We start from the raw sequence: 17,428 nt of genomic DNA on the forward strand, positions 1-17,428 counted from the left end.
AATTTTTGCATGGTTGTTAAAAACCGTATACTAAGACCATGTACTAAATTTCAACCGGATCGGATGAATTTTGCTCCTCCAAGAGGCTCCGGTGGTCAAATCTGGGGATCGGTTTATATGGGAGCTATATATAATTATGGACCGATATGGACCAATTTTTGCATGGTAGTTAGAGGCCGTATACTAACATCAGGTACCAAATTTCAACCGGATCGGATGAATTTTGCCCCTCCAAAAGTCTCCGGAGGTCAAATCTGGGGATCGGTTTATATGGGGGCTATATATAATTATGGACCGATATGGACCAATTTTTGCATGGTTGTTAGAGACCGTATACTAAGACCACGTACCAAATTTCAACCGGATCGGATGAATTTTGCTGCTCCGGGAGGCTCCCCAAGCCAAATTTGGGGATCGGTTTATATGGGGGCTATCCGTAAACGTGGTCCGATATGGCCCATTTTCAATACCATCCGACCTACATCAATAACAACTACTTGTGCCAAGTTTCAAGTCGATAGCTTGTTTCGTTCGGAAGTTAGCGTGATTTCCACAGACGGACGGACAGCCGGACAGACGGACAGACGGACAGACGGACGGACGGACAGACGGACAGACGGACGGACGGACGGACATGCTTAGATCGACTCAGAATTTCACCACGACCCAGAATATATATACTTTATGGGGTCTTAGAGCAATATTTCGATGTGTTACAAACGGAATGACAAAGTTAATATACCCCCATCCTATGGTGGAGGGTATAAAAAATTGTCAAAATTTTATTTCTATAGAAAATTTTTTCAAAATTTTATTTCTACTGAAAATTTGGCAAAATTTTATTAAAATTTTATTTCTACTGAAAATTTTGTCAAAATTTTATTTTTATCGACAATTTAGTCAAAATTTCTTTCTATTGAAAATTTAGTCAAAATTTCTTTCTATTGAAAATTTTGTCAAAATTTTATTTCTATAGAAAATTTTGTCAAAATTTTATTTCTATTGAAATATTCTTTCAAAATTGTATTTCATAAAAAATTTTGTCAACATTTTATTTCTATTGAAAATCTTGTCAAAATTTTATTTCTATAGAAAATTTTGTCAAAATTTTATTTCTGTAGAAAATTTAGCAAAATTTTATTTTTATCAAAAATTTTGCCAAAATTTTACTTCTATAGAAAATTTTGTCAATATTTTTTTATTGAACATTTTGTCAAAATTTTACTTCTATAGAATATTTTCTCAATATTTTATTTCTATTGAAAAATTCTTTCAAAATTGTATTTTAATAAAAAAAAATGTCAAAATATTATTTCTATAGAAAATTTTGTCAAAATTTAATTAAAATTTTATTTCTACTGAAAATTTTGTCAAAATTTTAATAAAATTTTATTTCTACTGAAAATTTTGTCAAAATTTTATTTTTATCGTCAATTTTGTCAACAATTTTTTATATTGAAAATTTTGTCAAAATTTTATTTCTATTGAAATACTCTTTCAAAATTGTATTTCATAAAAAGTTTTGTCAACATTTTATTCCTATTGAAAATCTTGTCAACATTTTATTTCTATAGAAAATTTTGTCAAAATTTTATTTTTATCAAAAATTTTGTCAAAATTTTATTTTTATCAAAAATTTTGTCAAAATTTTATTGCTATAGAAAATTTTGAAAAATTTTATTTTTATTGAAAATTTTGTCAAAATTTTATTTCTATAGAAAATTTTGTCAAAATTTTATTTCTATTGAAAATTTTGTCAAAGTTTTTTTCAATTGAAAATTTTGTCAATAATTTTTTTTATTTAAAATTTTGTCAAAATTTTACTTCTATAGAAAATTTTCTCAAAATTTTATTTCTATTGAAAAATTATTTCAAAATTGTATTTTAATAAAAAAAAATTGTCTAAATTTTATTTCTATAGAAAATTTGTCAAAATTTTATTAAAATTTTATTTCTACTGAAAATTTTGTCAAAATTTTAATAAAATTTTATTTCTACTGAAAATTTTGTCAAAAATTTATTTTTATTGTCAATTTTGTCAACATTTTATTTCTGTAGAAAATGTTGTCAAAATTTTATTTCTATTGAAAATTTTGTCAAAACTTTTTTCAATTGAAAATTTTGTCAATAATTTTTTTTATTTAACATTTTGTCAAAATTTTACTTCTATAAAAAATTTTCTCAAAATTTTATTTCTATTGAAAAATTATTTCAAAATCGTATTTTAATAAAAAAAATTGTCAAAATTTTATTTCTATAGAAAATTTGTCAAAATTTTATTAAAATTTTATTTCTACTGAAAATTTTGTCAAAATTTTAATAAAATTTTATTTCTACTGAACATTTTGTCAAAATTTTTATTTTTATCGTTTATTTTGTCAACATTTTTGCTATTGAAAATTTTGTCAAAATTTTATTTCTATTGAAATACTCTTTCAAAATTGTATTTCATAAAAAATTTGTCAACATTTTATTTCTATTGAAAATCTTGTCAACATTTTATTTCTATAGAAAATTTTGTCAAAATTTTATTTTTATCAAAAATTTTGTCAAAATTTTATTTTTATCAAAAATTTTGTCAAAATTTTATTTCTATAGAAAATTTTGTAAAAATTTTATTTTTATTGAAAATTTTGTAAAAATTTTATTTCTATAGAATATTTTGTAAAAATTTTATTTTTATTGAAAATTTTCTATTGAAATATTCTTGCAAAATTGTATGTCATAAACAATTTTGTCAACATTTTATTTCTATTGAAAATATTGTCAAAATTTTATTTCTATAGAAAATGTTGTCAAAAGTTTATTTTTATCAAAAATTTTGTCAACATTTTATTTCTATAGAAAATTTTGTCAAAATTTTATTTCTATAGAAAATTTTGCCAAATCTTTATTTCTATAGAAAATTGAAGTACCTCGTTGTTGGACAGGAATAGTTTGCAAAATATACCAAAACATTAGGTTAGGTTAGGTTAGGTGGCAGCCCGATGTATCAGGCTCACTTAAACTATTCAGTCCATAGTGATACCACATGGTGAACTTCTCTCTTATCACTGAGTGCTGCCCGAGTCCATGTTAAGCTCAATGACAAGGGACCTACTTTTTATAGCCGAGTCCGAACGGCGTTCCACATTGCAGTGAAACCACTTAGAGAAGCTTTGAAACCCTCAGAAATGTCACCAGCATTACTGAGGTGGGATAATCCACCGCTGAAAAACTGTTTGGTGTTAGGTCGAAGCAGGAATCGAACCCACGACCTTGGGTATGCTAACCATTGCACCACGGTGGCTCCCCCAAAACATTAAGAATTCTACCAATCTACCAAACGGTAAAAAATCGACCATTTTTTTAGAATTCTACCAGTTGTGGCAACCATGCTAGGCACCCCAATTTTTATCCGATTTTCCTTGAAACCAAAATTTGTTTTTTTGTTAGATCCATATATTCATATTTTATTCATGGTGGTGGGTATTTAAGATTCAGCCCGGCTTAAATTGAGACCATATATACATATGTTTTTATACTCCCGATTCCAAACACTCTTTTCACCAAAAAAAAAACTTGTAAATTTAGTGTAATACCATAATATATGTATGAGCATATCCTTTCACCATCTCTGGGAATATCACTACCACCAGTGGTATTAAGGCTTTTATGTTTCTTGAGGTTATAACAAAAACATCCATTCAATATTAATTAACGACATGTTTACACTAAACCGGAGAATTGCACGCAAGTTCTCCCCAAAAGTCATGCAAATATTTTCCCATGAGAAAGGTCGGGATACTAACAAGGACATCGAACCTTAATCACGAACCACCCAACCAACACCCATTAAAATAAACAAAGGAGTGTAACCAAAGTAACCAACGATTACACGTCGTGCCTTCCAAGGTGTACACAAATCCATAGGAATTTATCATCATTCCTTAACTTACCTGTAAAAATTCCAAACGTCGTAGAAAATCGGTAACATAAGCTCCCAAAGGTTTAAGGCTCGGATATGATTTCGCAGCCCACATAGCTGGAATACGGCTAATCAAAATCGATTTATATACGGCTTCATAGGGAGCAGACATTACCACCAAACCTGCAAAGAAATTGAGAAAACAAAAGTGGTGAAAAATCATTATTAAAATGTATAAAAATTTTCAATCATAACGAGAGAGACCTGGAATTAAAAATGGGTTAGCATCGCCACCAGAATCCTTTGGAAATTTGAAAAATTACATTCGTTATGCAAATTAAGCAATCATAAGGACCCTTATTTGAAAAACAAAACAAGAAATAAAATCAAAATGACAACTCTGGACGAAAATGGAATCAAAGAAGACTAAAGAAGAAAATGGAAACTGTCATTAAAACAAATTGAATTTTAAATATTTTATAACATTTTCTCTATATTTCGATTTACCGGATTAGGAGGATATAAAATAGTCAGAGAAAGAGAAATAAAAAAAACCTCAAATAGCAAACATTTTAATGTTCGTAATTTGGCAAAGCTTAAAAGCAAATTAAGGACAAAAATACCAGCAGCAGCAATTTAGGCTAAAGTAGTCAAGCCTTCATACATTCCTTCCAGGCCCCTACTGGCTATAAAAATAGGCTAACAACATCGTCGTAAACAAATGTCCTTCTTGCTTTCCTAGCTCAAAGCAAAACCGGAAAAAATGCCAATGCAAGAATCGTTAAGAAAGCCATCCGAAAGGTTAAATAATATGAATGGAAATTATCCTCGGCTAGAAAATAATTATCCTGGTCACAACATCACCACTACCACCGTCACCAATGATTATTATCATGGCAATTCTTTAAGATTACCACTAACTGGGCCAACAAGAACTACGGCAAATAGAAGTGTAATCAACTTTGATAATATGTTCTCACAGGATGCCACCTCTAGCATCCTCTCAACTACCACTAATCATAATTACAACACTAATTTACCTAGACTATCAAATGTTAACGATAATCTCTATACTCCCCTTTGGATGTCTCGTCGAGATGATAATGCCAGCATGCTAAGTGATGACACGCTCGGAGTATCTTCGAAATGTAGGCGATTTCGTGGTGGTAAGAAATGAATTTTTTTAAGATGCTATAAAAAAGAAATGTTTATTGATAATTTAATTGCAAAAATACTAGTTTTATATATTCGCCGAACTTTATACCTAGTACCTTCATTTCATGAGAGTAAAAGGCATTAATATATATTTAGGCAAAATTTATATCTTCATCCTCTATGTGAAATAAAGCATATCCGCCCAACACACAGATAAAAGGGTTGGATCGATTGCAAGACAACGTTTAAAGGATATAACCGATCGGTCTTAAATTTAGTAAATATAGTAATGTTACGACGGCATATACAAATACGCATTAAAAATTCTTTTACATTATATTCTTAAAATATTTTTTTTTTTCGGATATTATTACAATTTTCATATGAGCTGAAAAAATTATTTCTTTTTCCAATTTCTTGGAGAATGTTAATTTTTCAAAATTAATAAAATTTTATTTTTTCATTGCAAGTTATCTACAGTAGTGAAATTCACAGATACTCTTTTTTATAACACGTCCTCAATATTGATTAAAATGGCAAAAATTTCAAAATTTTATTTTTTTCACAGACTTTTGAAAAAATAATCTTAATTATACCCTTCACCACTACTGTGGTACAGGGTATAATAAGTTTGTGCATTTGTATGTAACGCCGAGAAGGAGTAATCATAGACCAACCTTTTAGTATACGGATCGGCTTAGAATTAAATTCTGAGTCGATTTAGCGATGTCCGTCTGTCTGTCTGTCTCTCTGTCTGTCCGTCTGTCTGTCTGTTGATGTATTTTTGTGTGCAAAGTACAGCTAGCAGTTTTAGTTCGATTGTTCTAAAATTTGGTATAGGGTCCTGTTTCGGCTCAAAGACGATCCCTATTGATTTTGGAAAAAAATCGGTTCAGATTTAGATATAGCTCCCATATATATTTTTCACCGATCTGGTAATAATTGGCGTGTATATCAACCGATCTTCCTCAAATTCCGTACATGCGAATATTTTATAGGTTTCGAAAAACTTGCAAAATATCAGCCAAATCGGTTCAGATTTAGATATAGCTCCCATATATAGCTTTCGCCCGATTTACACTCATTTGCCCACAGAGGCCAATCTTTTGCTCCGATTTGGTTGAAATTTTGCACAGGGAGTAGAATTAGCATTGTAACTACACCCTCAAAAAAAATCGCTTCTTTAACATATGTTCCAAACATATTTTGCAGGAAGCACATATATTATTGGATACTGCCGAAACATTATTATGTTTGTTTTATGTGAACATATTATATGTTTGGAAGCATTTTGAGCCCAAAAATATTATATATTTGGAAGAATTTTTCCCAAAGACGATTGTGCTCATTTCCCAACATACTCGTAATTTTCACTTCGACGAAATATTTTAGTTCTTGGCACCTTTTTCTGTAATACAAATAATGTTGAAGAAATTATTCAATTTTATAAATTTTACCTTTCGCCTGCACGGAGAATCGAACCGAGGACCATACAGTTTGTAAACCAACACACTATCCACTGGGCTACGTAGCTGTTATAGTCACCAGTAGATAATTATCGTTATAAGTTACATTTATATAGCATAGTTTGCAGCGCCCACGAGCCCATGCAAACATAACATTATTTAAAAGAAACATACATTTGTTTGCCACGTGGAGCAGTGGTTAGCATGTCTGCCTTGCATGCAAAGGGTCGTGGGTTCAATCCCTGCTCGGACCGAACACTTTTTTTTTAATTTACACATTTATATTTATACTATATTAATTTTTTATAATGAAACTTCGAAATGTGGGTTATTAAAGATTTATAGTCAGTAACAGTGCTTGATATAAACGAAATTGACTGATTTTTGGATAATATATTATATTTTTTTTTTATTGCAAAAATAGCAATTTTGTTTTTGGTACAAAACTTTAAAATTTATAATATAAACATAAATTTATTTAGGCGTGAACAGTTTTTTACTAGCATTTAAAACCATCGCTCTGAAATGCCTTTTAATTTTCTTTAATAATTCATTGTAAAATAAACTTTTTATATTGTTTTAGCTGCAAAACTCGAACTTAATGCCCGCTTTTATATTTGAAGGTGTCCGTCAACTCCTCGTGGACTACTTATTAATAAAGAGGAACTAAACTTTGTTTTTATATATTTTACTGTGTAATTTTTCACTATTTCCTCCTTATTTCATTTTACTGTCCCAACTCTAAAAAGAGTATAGTGCCCTTTCGTTATTTTTATGAAGACCCCTGATTTCTTTTAACGTACCAAGAAAAAGATTGCGCCCATAATGCCAAAGTGATAAACAAAACACATGTCCACACATACATAAAATGCTGCTCTCAAGGCAAAAACATATGCTGTTTGTTTTTCAAATGTCTATTCTCTTGGTTCCGAATGTCTATTCTCTTTATTCAAATTAAATAATATTTAGTCTTAAGCATATCAAATTTTTGGCCTTACCATAAAACAGTTTTCCGAAACAACATACAAGCGGTTTCACAGAAATTGTTCTCTTTTGATTCTTTCGCTGTGTTATGTTGATATCTTTTGTCAACTCTCCCGGTTTCCATCTCTATTTCTTTCTCTATATGTTACTCTCTCTGTCGCATTGAATAAAATATCACTACATATGTATGTTTAGTCGAAATTTGTAAATTTATATATGTTTGCATTCACACATATGATTTTTATGAAACATTCATGCCCCAAACATAATATATTCTAACATATTAACATAGATGTCCCAAACATTTAGTGTTAGTTTAGGAACATTACATGTTTGTACTTAAATATATTGTGTTTTAAAATTGTGCCCGAAACACATTTTGTTTACATCGGAACATATGAAAAACATATTTTTCTAACAGTGTATATGCGCCAAATTTGGTTGAAATCGGTTCAGATTTGGATATATCTCCCATATATAACTTTCGCCCGATTTACACTCATATGACCACAGAGGCAAATTTTTAACTCCGATTTAGTTGAAATTTTGCACAGGGAGTAGAATTAGCATTGTAGCTATGCGTGCCAAATTTGGTTGAAATCGGTTCAGATTTAGATATATCTCCCATATATAGCTTTCGCCCGATTTACACTCATATGACCACAGAGGCCAATTTTTAACTCCGATTTAGTTGAAATTTTGCACAGAGAGTAGAATTAGCATTGTTGCTATGCGTGCCAAATTTGGTTGAAATCGGTTCAGATTTAGATATAGCTCCCATATATATGTTTTTCTGATTTCGACAAAAATGGTCAAAATACCAAAAGTTGTAAAAATGACTCTAATTTTCCTAAACTTCTAATACATATATATCGAGCGATAAATCATAAATAAAAGTTTCCGTAAAATTGCTTCAGATTTAAATGTTTCACATATTTTTTTACTAATATTGTGTTCCACCCTAGTGCATTAGACGACTTAAATTTTGAGTCTATAGATTTTGTAGAAGTCTATCAAATTCTGTCCAGATCGAGTGATATTTAAATGTATGTATTTGGTACAAACCTTTATATATAGCCCCCAACACATTTGACGGATGTGATATGGTATCGGAAATTTAGATCTACAAAGTGGTGCATGGTATAATATAGTCGGCCCCGTCCGAATTTAGACTTTCCTTACTTGTTTTTTAATTAAAAGTTAACAACAAATGCAAGACATAAATTCGAAAAAATAGGTTTGTTAAATACAAGTCCTGGAAATTGAGCAAAACGACAATCATTAAATAAAAAATGTTATACTTTTTATACCCTTCACCACTACTGTGGTACAGGGTATAATAAGTTTGTGCATTTGTATGTAACGCCAAGAAATAGTGGTCATAGACCCATCTTTTAGTATACCGATTAAATTCTGAGTCGATTTAGCGATGTCCGTCTGTCTGTCTGTCTGTCTGTCTGTCTGTCCGTCCGTCCGTCTGTCTGTATATGTAATTTTGTGCACAAAGTACAGCTCGCAATTTAAGTCCGATCGTCCTCAAATTTGGCATAGGGCCGTTTCTTGGGATAGAGACAATCGCTATTGGTTTTGGAAAAATCGGTTCAGATTTAGGTATAGCTGACATATATATTTATCACCGATCTGGTCATAATTGGCGTGCTTATCAACCGATGTTCTTCAAATTCAGTAGATCCGAATATTTTATGAGTCTCGAAAAACGTGCAAAATATCAGCCAAATCGGTCCAGATTTAGATATAGCTCCCATATATATATTTCGTCCGATTTAGACTCATATGACCACAGAGACCAAAGTTTACTACCGATTTACGTGAAATTTTGCATAAAGAGTAGAATTGACATTCTACCAATGCTTGGTAAATTTTATTGAAATCGGTTCAGATTTAGATATATCTCTCATATATATCTTTCGTCCGATTTGCACTTATATGGCCTCAAAAGCCAAAGTTTTGCCGTGATTTAGTTCACAAGGGGTACGTTTAATAGTATCGTTAAGTGTCAAATTTTGTTAAAATCGGTTCAGATTTAGATATAGCTCACATATATATCTTTCGCCCGATTTGGACTTATATGGTCTCAAAAGCCAGAGTTTTGCCCTGGCTTACTTCAAATTTTGCACAAGCGGTACTTTTAACGATACTATTGTATGTGCCAAATATGGTCAAAATCAATTCAGATTTAGATATAGCTCCCATATATAACTTTCGTCCGATTTGAACTTATATGGCCTCAAAATCCAGGGCTTTGCCGTGATTTGCTTCAAATTTCGCACAAGGAGTACGTTTAGTAGTATCGGAAATTGTGCCAAATTTGGTTGAAATCGGTTCAGATTTAGATATGGCTCCCATATATATCTTCCGTCCGATTTGCACTCATATGACCAGGGGGGCCAAAGATATACTTCCAATTTACGTCAAATTTCGCATAGATAGCAGAATTATTATTCTAACTATACATGTCAAATTTATTCAAAATCGGTTCAGATTATATATAGTTCCCATATATACGTACACCAGAGTTGTGGAAATATGGTAGACTGTTACACATTTTAGACCCATTTTCAATGGAAGTTTCCTCCAATTAACAGGATAGCGTTAGCCGATTTAAATTTTAATTCTAGAGATTTTGTAGAAGTAAAAAAATTGTCTCCTTTATATAGCTTCCAGCAAATGTGAAGTAGTTGAGATGGTAACACAAATTTTGGCCTACATAGGGGTGAAGGGTATAATATAGTCGGCCCCGCCCGACTTTAGACTTTACTTACTTGTTTTTACTAACATTGTGTTTCATCCCAGGGCGTTAGCCGATTTAAATTTTAATTCTAGAGTTTTTGTAGAAGTACAAAAAATTGTTTCCATTAAAAGTATTTGTATCTGGAAATGCAAACGTTTATGTAGCTCCCAGCAAATTTTAAGTAGTTGAGATGGTAACACAAATTTTTGTCTACATAGTGGTGAAAGGTATAATATAGTCGGCTCCGCCCGACTTTAGACTTTACTTACTTGTTTTAATTTTGAAAATATAACAATTTATTTTTTTTTTTTCAATAAAAGTTAACAACAAATGCAAAACTAAAACTCAAAGGTGAAAAATTATAAAGTTCTTAATTTTTTTTTTTGGAAAATTAACGTTAGTTAAAAAATTTTATTTGGAAAATAGCATTATGTTTTTAATTTAAAATTAACAACATATGCCAAACAAAAATTCGAAGACTGAGGTGAAAACTGTGAGAAACACAATTCTTTGTTAAAACTCCCCAAAATTGCTTAAAGTTAAAAATGTTTAAAATTTATTTTTTTTTTCTTTTTCTTGTTATTTTGTTATTGTTATATTAACTTTCTCATTCCGTTTGTAACACATCGAAATATTGCTCCATAAAGTATATATGTTCTGGGTCGTGGTGAAATTCTAAGTCGATCTGAGCATGTCCGTCAGTCCGTCTGTTGAAATCACGCTAACTTCCGAACGAAACAAGCTATCGAGTTTAAACTTGGCAAAAGTAGTTGTTCTTGATGTGGGTCGGATGGTATTGCAAATGAGCCATATCGGTCCACTTTTACGTATAGCCCCCATATAAACGGACCCCCAAATTTGGCTTGCGGACCCTCTAAGAGAAGCAAATTTAGTACGTGGTGTTAATATATGGCCTCAAACACCCATGCAAAAATTGGTCGGTCCATAAATATATATATATCCCCCATATAAACCGATCCCCAGATTTGACCTCCGGTGCCTTTTGGAGAAGCAAAATTCATCCGATCTGGTTAAAATTTGGTACGTGGTGGTAGTATATGATATTTAACAACCATGCCAAAAGTTGTCCATAATCATATATAGCCCCCATATAAACCGATCCCGAGATTTGGTTTTGGAGCCTCTTGGAGGAGCAAATTTCATCCGAGTCAGTTGAAATTTGGTACATTGTGCTAGTATTTGGCCATTAACAACCATGCCTAACTAGGTCCATATATAGCCCTTAGATCCCCATCGATCCCCAATCACACAAAAATTGGTCCATATCAAGTTCATAATTGTATATAGCCCCCATATAAGCTACCCCCATACTTCAATTCTGGCTCTCTACGTACCGTTTCAAAAGCTTTCTACCTCATTATTTCAAAAGCTATATGAGTTTATTCTATAAACTTGATTCTTAAATTGTAACCTGTGTGGCTTTAAGCAAATAATCGGTATTTCGCCTATAATATGCCGAAATATGAGAAAAGTAACAAAAACGAATCCGAATTAATATCAGCTATGGTTTTTGTAAATGGTGATACGGTCAAAATTTGATCAATATAAACTTGACGTATTTCTTTCAATTTTGCATTTAAAAAAACCTGAACACCCCTCATTTTCCAGGTGTGTGTGTGTACTACTATTTTGAATTTGGAATTCACTCTTCAGTTGTCAAAATGCCGTCCAAGCCAGAAGAGCAGCGTATCAAAATTTTGCTCGCGCATCGCGAAAATCCGAGCTACTCGCACGCAAAAGTTGCCAAATCAACCGTTACAAATGTAATTCAAGTATTTGGGGAACGTTTGTCGACAGCCAGGAAGTCTGGATCGGGGGGAAATCGAAAACCGGAAACCGCTGAGACGACAAAGAGAGTTGCCGGTAGTTTCAAGCGAAACCCTAACCTCTCTCTCCGAGATGCCGCAAATAAGCTGGGTGTATCGTCTACAACCGTGCATCGAGCCATAAAACGAGCCGGACTATCGACTTACAAGAAGGTAGTGACTCCAAATCGCGATGATAACCAAAATACGGGACAGGAGTTTTATACGGCAAAAGGAAGGGGAAAGGTAGCAGATATTTTCAAGCACATAAAACTGTCAAAGTTCGCAAAGAAATATCTGGTTTGGCAAGCCATCTGTACCTGTGGCTTGAAAAGCAGCATTTTCATAGCTTCCGGGACTATCAACCAAGAAATTTACGTGAAAGAGTGTTTGAATAAACGTCTGCTGCCTTTCCTGAATAAACACGGTTGTTCCGTACTGTTTTGGCCGGATTTGACATCTTGCCATTACGGTAAAAAGGCCATGGAGTGGTACGCCGCCAACAACGTGCAGGTGGTTCCCAAGGACAAGAACCCTCCCAACACGCCAGAGCTCCGCCCAATTGAGAAATACTGGGCTATTGTCAAGCGGAACCTAAAGAAGACCAAAAAAACTGCTAAGGACGAGCAGCAGTTCAAGGCAAACTGGCTTTCTGCGGCGAAGAAGGTGGACAAGGTGGCTGTACAAAATCTGATGGCAGGTGTCAAGCGTGAGGCCCGGCAATTCGGATTTGGAAAAGCGAAAGCCTAACTGAATATTTTTCTTGAATTTTATACTAATTGAACTTGAAAAAGAAATTTAATTTGATTTTTTAAATAAACGTTTTCACCAATTTACACGCGTTTTCCCTTGACCAAATTTTGACCGTATCACCCTTTATGAATGTCCATTTAGTAGAGACGTACAGTAGAAAAGTTGTCGTAAAATTTCGTAGAAGAAGTTTATAAAATTGCATTTTAGTAATCACCAATATGAAAAATATTTATAGCTTATTTAGATAAAAAAAACACTACTTTAAAACTCCAACGAAAACTAAAAAAACACGAAGTGAGGAAATGGAGTTTGATGTCGTTTTCGAATGTCCATCTAAGTCGACATCGGTAGTCAAAGGATTGCGTTGTCTAGATTGTTCTGTATAATTTTATTACTTGAAACTTCAAGTAAAAAATAACTTTTTCCGTAGAAAAAAGGTGAACATTTTTTTTAATTCCTCCAAAGTATTTTTTATTTATTTATTGAAAAATTTAAGATGATAATAAATTATGATATTAAATGGGGAAGCTACTACGTTTGCGGCCCATCCAACAATGTATTTTCATTCAACTTTAAATATTTTCCAAAATATCTACATGAATTTTGAAATTACAAAAATTGAATTTAAATTTTTCTAACATAAATTAAATTCTCGAATCTTAATTGATGGCATCTCTTTGCAGGTTCAAATCGCACCCAAAGAGAAGCTGAAAAACTCATACTCTCACCTAGTCAATGTCGGATGAGACCACCAGGAACAACATATTTTGAAAATAAAAAGAAAGTGAGTGTCATTAGCCTTAAAATGTTAGCATCCGACTACCGAACCAGGGATATTAATCTTCGATATCGAGCATTGATGAGACCAAAGAGACCTGCAATATACGCACAAACGAGGACACGTGGCACACAGTCATTGTATCGGTAAGTTGATTATTCATGGTTTTGTTGGGAAATTAACCAGAAAAGAATACAAAACTGAAAATTTTAATTCGTTACATGGGGAAACATCTCCACTAATATTGCCATAAATGCCAACAACCCTTCTGAAAATAGAAATACTACACTGAGAGATAGAATGGCAACTAAGACACAATTTGTTATATTGGACACAACTCCAGCAAGACCATGAGACCTAGCCTTAACGGTCTGTAAGTCACTTTTCAGATCATTTCTGGTGTAGTAACTGTTTTTTGTTTTTCGTTCACTTTGTGGAAGCGATGCAACATTGCCAGTATCAAGGTAACGAGCAATGAGACTAGAAACAAAATATTTATTCACATTTAAATTCTGAAAGTCTCTAACGATAGCTGGTTTCCCAGCAAAATATAAACCAATCACACTATCATCCTCGAATTGCAGCACGAATAACTTTATTTCAAAATGCAATAGATAAAAAGGCTTTTGTAAGCTTATAAAAAACAAAATGAACTGTCACTGTAATGAAACTGCCAGACGAGCGGTTTAGAAATGATAGCAACCTGAAGTTGGTTGTAATATATATCAGCCACCCTGATTTTTATCGAAATTTAAACCTTACAAGAGTTTCTAAATTACCAAGAAAACAAACACATACTAAATTTTGTTCTTTCAGTGTATTGAGGGTTGTCTCTACATACTTCCCAAAATGGAAGGAGAATGATTTATGATAGAAAGTCAGCTAATGCTTTTAACAAATGGGAACCCATTTATTTTACCCCCAAGCTGCTGAGATGTTAGATATGATGGTGATGGCCAACGCCATCATGAGAATTTTCACTTTATCATCTGATGTTCCGGGAGGCGAGTGTGCTACTGATAAGAAAGAAGAAGGGCACTAAAAGGCATTACAAAAGCTTGATTTTGTCTATTTTGAAAATGCACGCACAGAAAAAACATGTTTGGACATGGTTGCCGCATCCATTTAATGCTTATTTAGAGTATGTAATTGTCGCGAAAACCATGTAAAGGGTGATTTGTTAAGAGCTTGATAACTTTTTTTTTAAAAAAAACGCATAAAATTTGCAAAATCTCATCGGTTCTTTATTTGAAACGTTAGATTGGTCCATGACATTTACTTTTTGAAGATAATTTCATTTAAATGTTGACCGCGGCTGCGTCTTAGGTGGTCCATTCGGAAAGTCCAATTTTGGGCAACTTTTTCGAGCATTTCGGCCGGAATAGCCCGAATTTCTTCGGAAATGTTGTCTTCCAAAGCTGGAATAGTTGCTGGCTTATTTCTGTAGACTTTAGACTTGACGTAGCCCCACAAAAAATAGTCTAAAGGCGTCAAATCGCATGATCTTGGTGGCCAACTTACCGGTCCATTTCTTGAGATGAATTGTTCTCCGAAGTTTTCCCTCAAAATGGCCATAGAATCGCGAGCTGTGTGGCATGTAGCGCCATCTTGTTGAAACCACATGTCAACCAAGTTCAGTTCTTCCATTTTTGGCAACAAAAAGTTTGTTAGCATCGAACGATAGCGATCGCCATTCACCGTAACGTTGCGTCCAACAGCATCTTTGAAAAAATACGGTCCAATGATTCCACCAGCGTACAAACCACACCAAACAGTGCATTTTTCGGGATGCATGGGCAGTTCTTGAACGGCTTCTGGTTGCTCTTCACTCCAAATGCGGCAATTTTGCTTATTTACGTAGCCATTCAACCAGAAATGAGCCTCATCGCTGAACAAAATTTGTCGATAAAAAAGCGGATTTTCTGCCAACTTTTCTAGGGCCCATTCACTGAAAATTCGACGTTGTGGCAGATCGTTCGGCTATTCATGATGAAATGTCAAAGCATACTGAGCATCTTTCTCTTTGACACCATGTCTGAAATCCCACGTGATCTGTCAAATACTAATGCATGAAAATCCTAACCTCAAAAGAATCACCCTTTATTTTGTCTTTGTAAAAATAATTTTCGAGCGGAGAAAAATATATGTTGGCAATAAGCATTTAAATGGTTCTCAAATGCCGCAAACATGTTCTATTATTTAAATGATAGAATTTGAGACCATTATATGGTCAGGAAAATCATGTATCTGACCATTCAATTTTTTTACTTTTTTGCAGAGAAAAAAATATTTTTATAGTTTACGTATAGACATGTCTACAACCATTACATGGCCATAAAGACCATGTACATTGTTTTCGTGACCATTTAATTTTTTAATTTTTTTGCAGCGACAAGAATTTTATAAAAACATTGAGCAGGTACACACGATTTTCATTTTGCGCGTCAGTCGTGTGTTGATTGTTTCTTGGAATGGACGGAGAATACGGAATTATTGTGTTTTGTGTTAATTTATTTATTCAGAAATGGCACGTGGTTTTATGTGAATACAAACAAGGAAAGTGTAATTGAAAAAAATATACCTGGTTTTTGTTCTGCATTTTGATATATGGTATAATTTATTTTTATTTGCAGTTACATGATGTCTGCGTTTGTACATTTGATGGTCACGAAGTAAATATGGAATGATTATTTATTGTTGAAATTGAACCAAACTAGAGTGTGTAAAAATATGTGAAGTTTGCTTGCACGACATTATAAATACAAATAAACAATGAATTAGTTTATAAATAAATAAAAACAAATAAATAAAGTTGATTTTGTGTTTTCTTTTCTCAAGTGGCGTCCTTTTTTCGACGACGAAAAAAGTTTTTTCATAAAAATCAAAACATTTTAGGTTGTGACCATGTTCTTTTAACTAGAAGAAAAACATTTTTGACGAATAACATAACATTTTAGATCGTGACCATTGTCTTTTAATGGAAACAAAATTCTTTTTATCAATATAATAACATTTTAGATGAGGACATATGTATTTTTCTTAGAACCATGTTCACTGAGCCAACATGGTTGCAGGTTAAAATGTTACATGGTCGCCGCAAAAATAGCTGCTATCATATTATTTTGCTCTTCGAATATGATTGTGGCAATCATGTTTCTTCTCTGCGTGTGGAATTAAAGGTTTCCGAAAGTAATGCTTAAGAAATTTAAGTTGTTTTTTTTTTAATAAAAACTTTCGCAAATGGCATTGTTAGCTAATAGGAATGGTCATGAATATACTCAAAGGAAAATGTATCATTGAATAATTTCTGGAAATACATTGAGGCAACTTCAAGAATAGCATTTTTAAATTAATCTCTGTGGTGTTCAGTTTATTTTTCCAACAAAGAACTAGCTTTATACAGTGAATGGAAACTGAATATTAAATTTCCTAGAATTCATATTAAACCAGCATCAAGGATACATAAGCAAAGAGATATTGCATTTCCAAGAACTCCATTGAATTTGAGATTTCAAATAACGACGAGAGAGAAAAATATGTTATTATTTAACTATATATGAAAATTTGTGTTACAATGTGCCATAGTCATACCACATACATATGAAAATTCTAATTGATTAAAAAACAATTTATAAAAATTCTACTTTTATTAAATTTTTTTATAAAAATGTCAATTTCATCAAATTTTCTATAAAAATTCCAATTTCTTCAAACATTCTATTAAAAAACCAATTTCATAAAATTTAGTATGCAAATTGCAATTTCTTCAAATTTTCTTTTAAAAATCGTTTTTTATTCTATGAAAAT

The 17,428-nt window shown here is 32.4% G+C and overlaps 2 protein-coding genes across 2 annotated transcripts in view; one reads left to right on the top strand and one right to left on the bottom strand.

Moving 5' to 3' along the window:
- The window catches only part of Dhc36C (Dynein heavy chain at 36C), a 180,810-nt gene that overhangs the window by 2,728 nt on the left and 160,654 nt on the right, over positions 1–17,428 (bottom strand). The window contains exon 28 of the mRNA XM_075297362.1: positions 3,939–4,090. Within this exon, the coding sequence (XP_075153477.1) occupies positions 3,939–4,090 (152 nt within the window). The remainder of the gene's footprint in view (positions 1–3,938; positions 4,091–17,428) is intronic.
- Positions 4,375–17,428, top strand: part of LOC142227046 (uncharacterized) — a 38,054-nt gene continuing 25,000 nt past the window's right edge. The window contains exons 1-2 of the mRNA XM_075297360.1: positions 4,375–5,073; positions 13,527–13,767. Coding sequence (XP_075153475.1) covers positions 4,671–5,073; positions 13,527–13,767 — 644 coding nt within the window. The 5' untranslated portion in view covers positions 4,375–4,670. The remainder of the gene's footprint in view (positions 5,074–13,526; positions 13,768–17,428) is intronic.

This window comes from Haematobia irritans, chromosome 2 (genome assembly GCF_050003625.1).
Source record: "Haematobia irritans isolate KBUSLIRL chromosome 2, ASM5000362v1, whole genome shotgun sequence".
NCBI lineage: Eukaryota > Metazoa > Arthropoda > Insecta > Diptera > Muscidae > Haematobia > Haematobia irritans.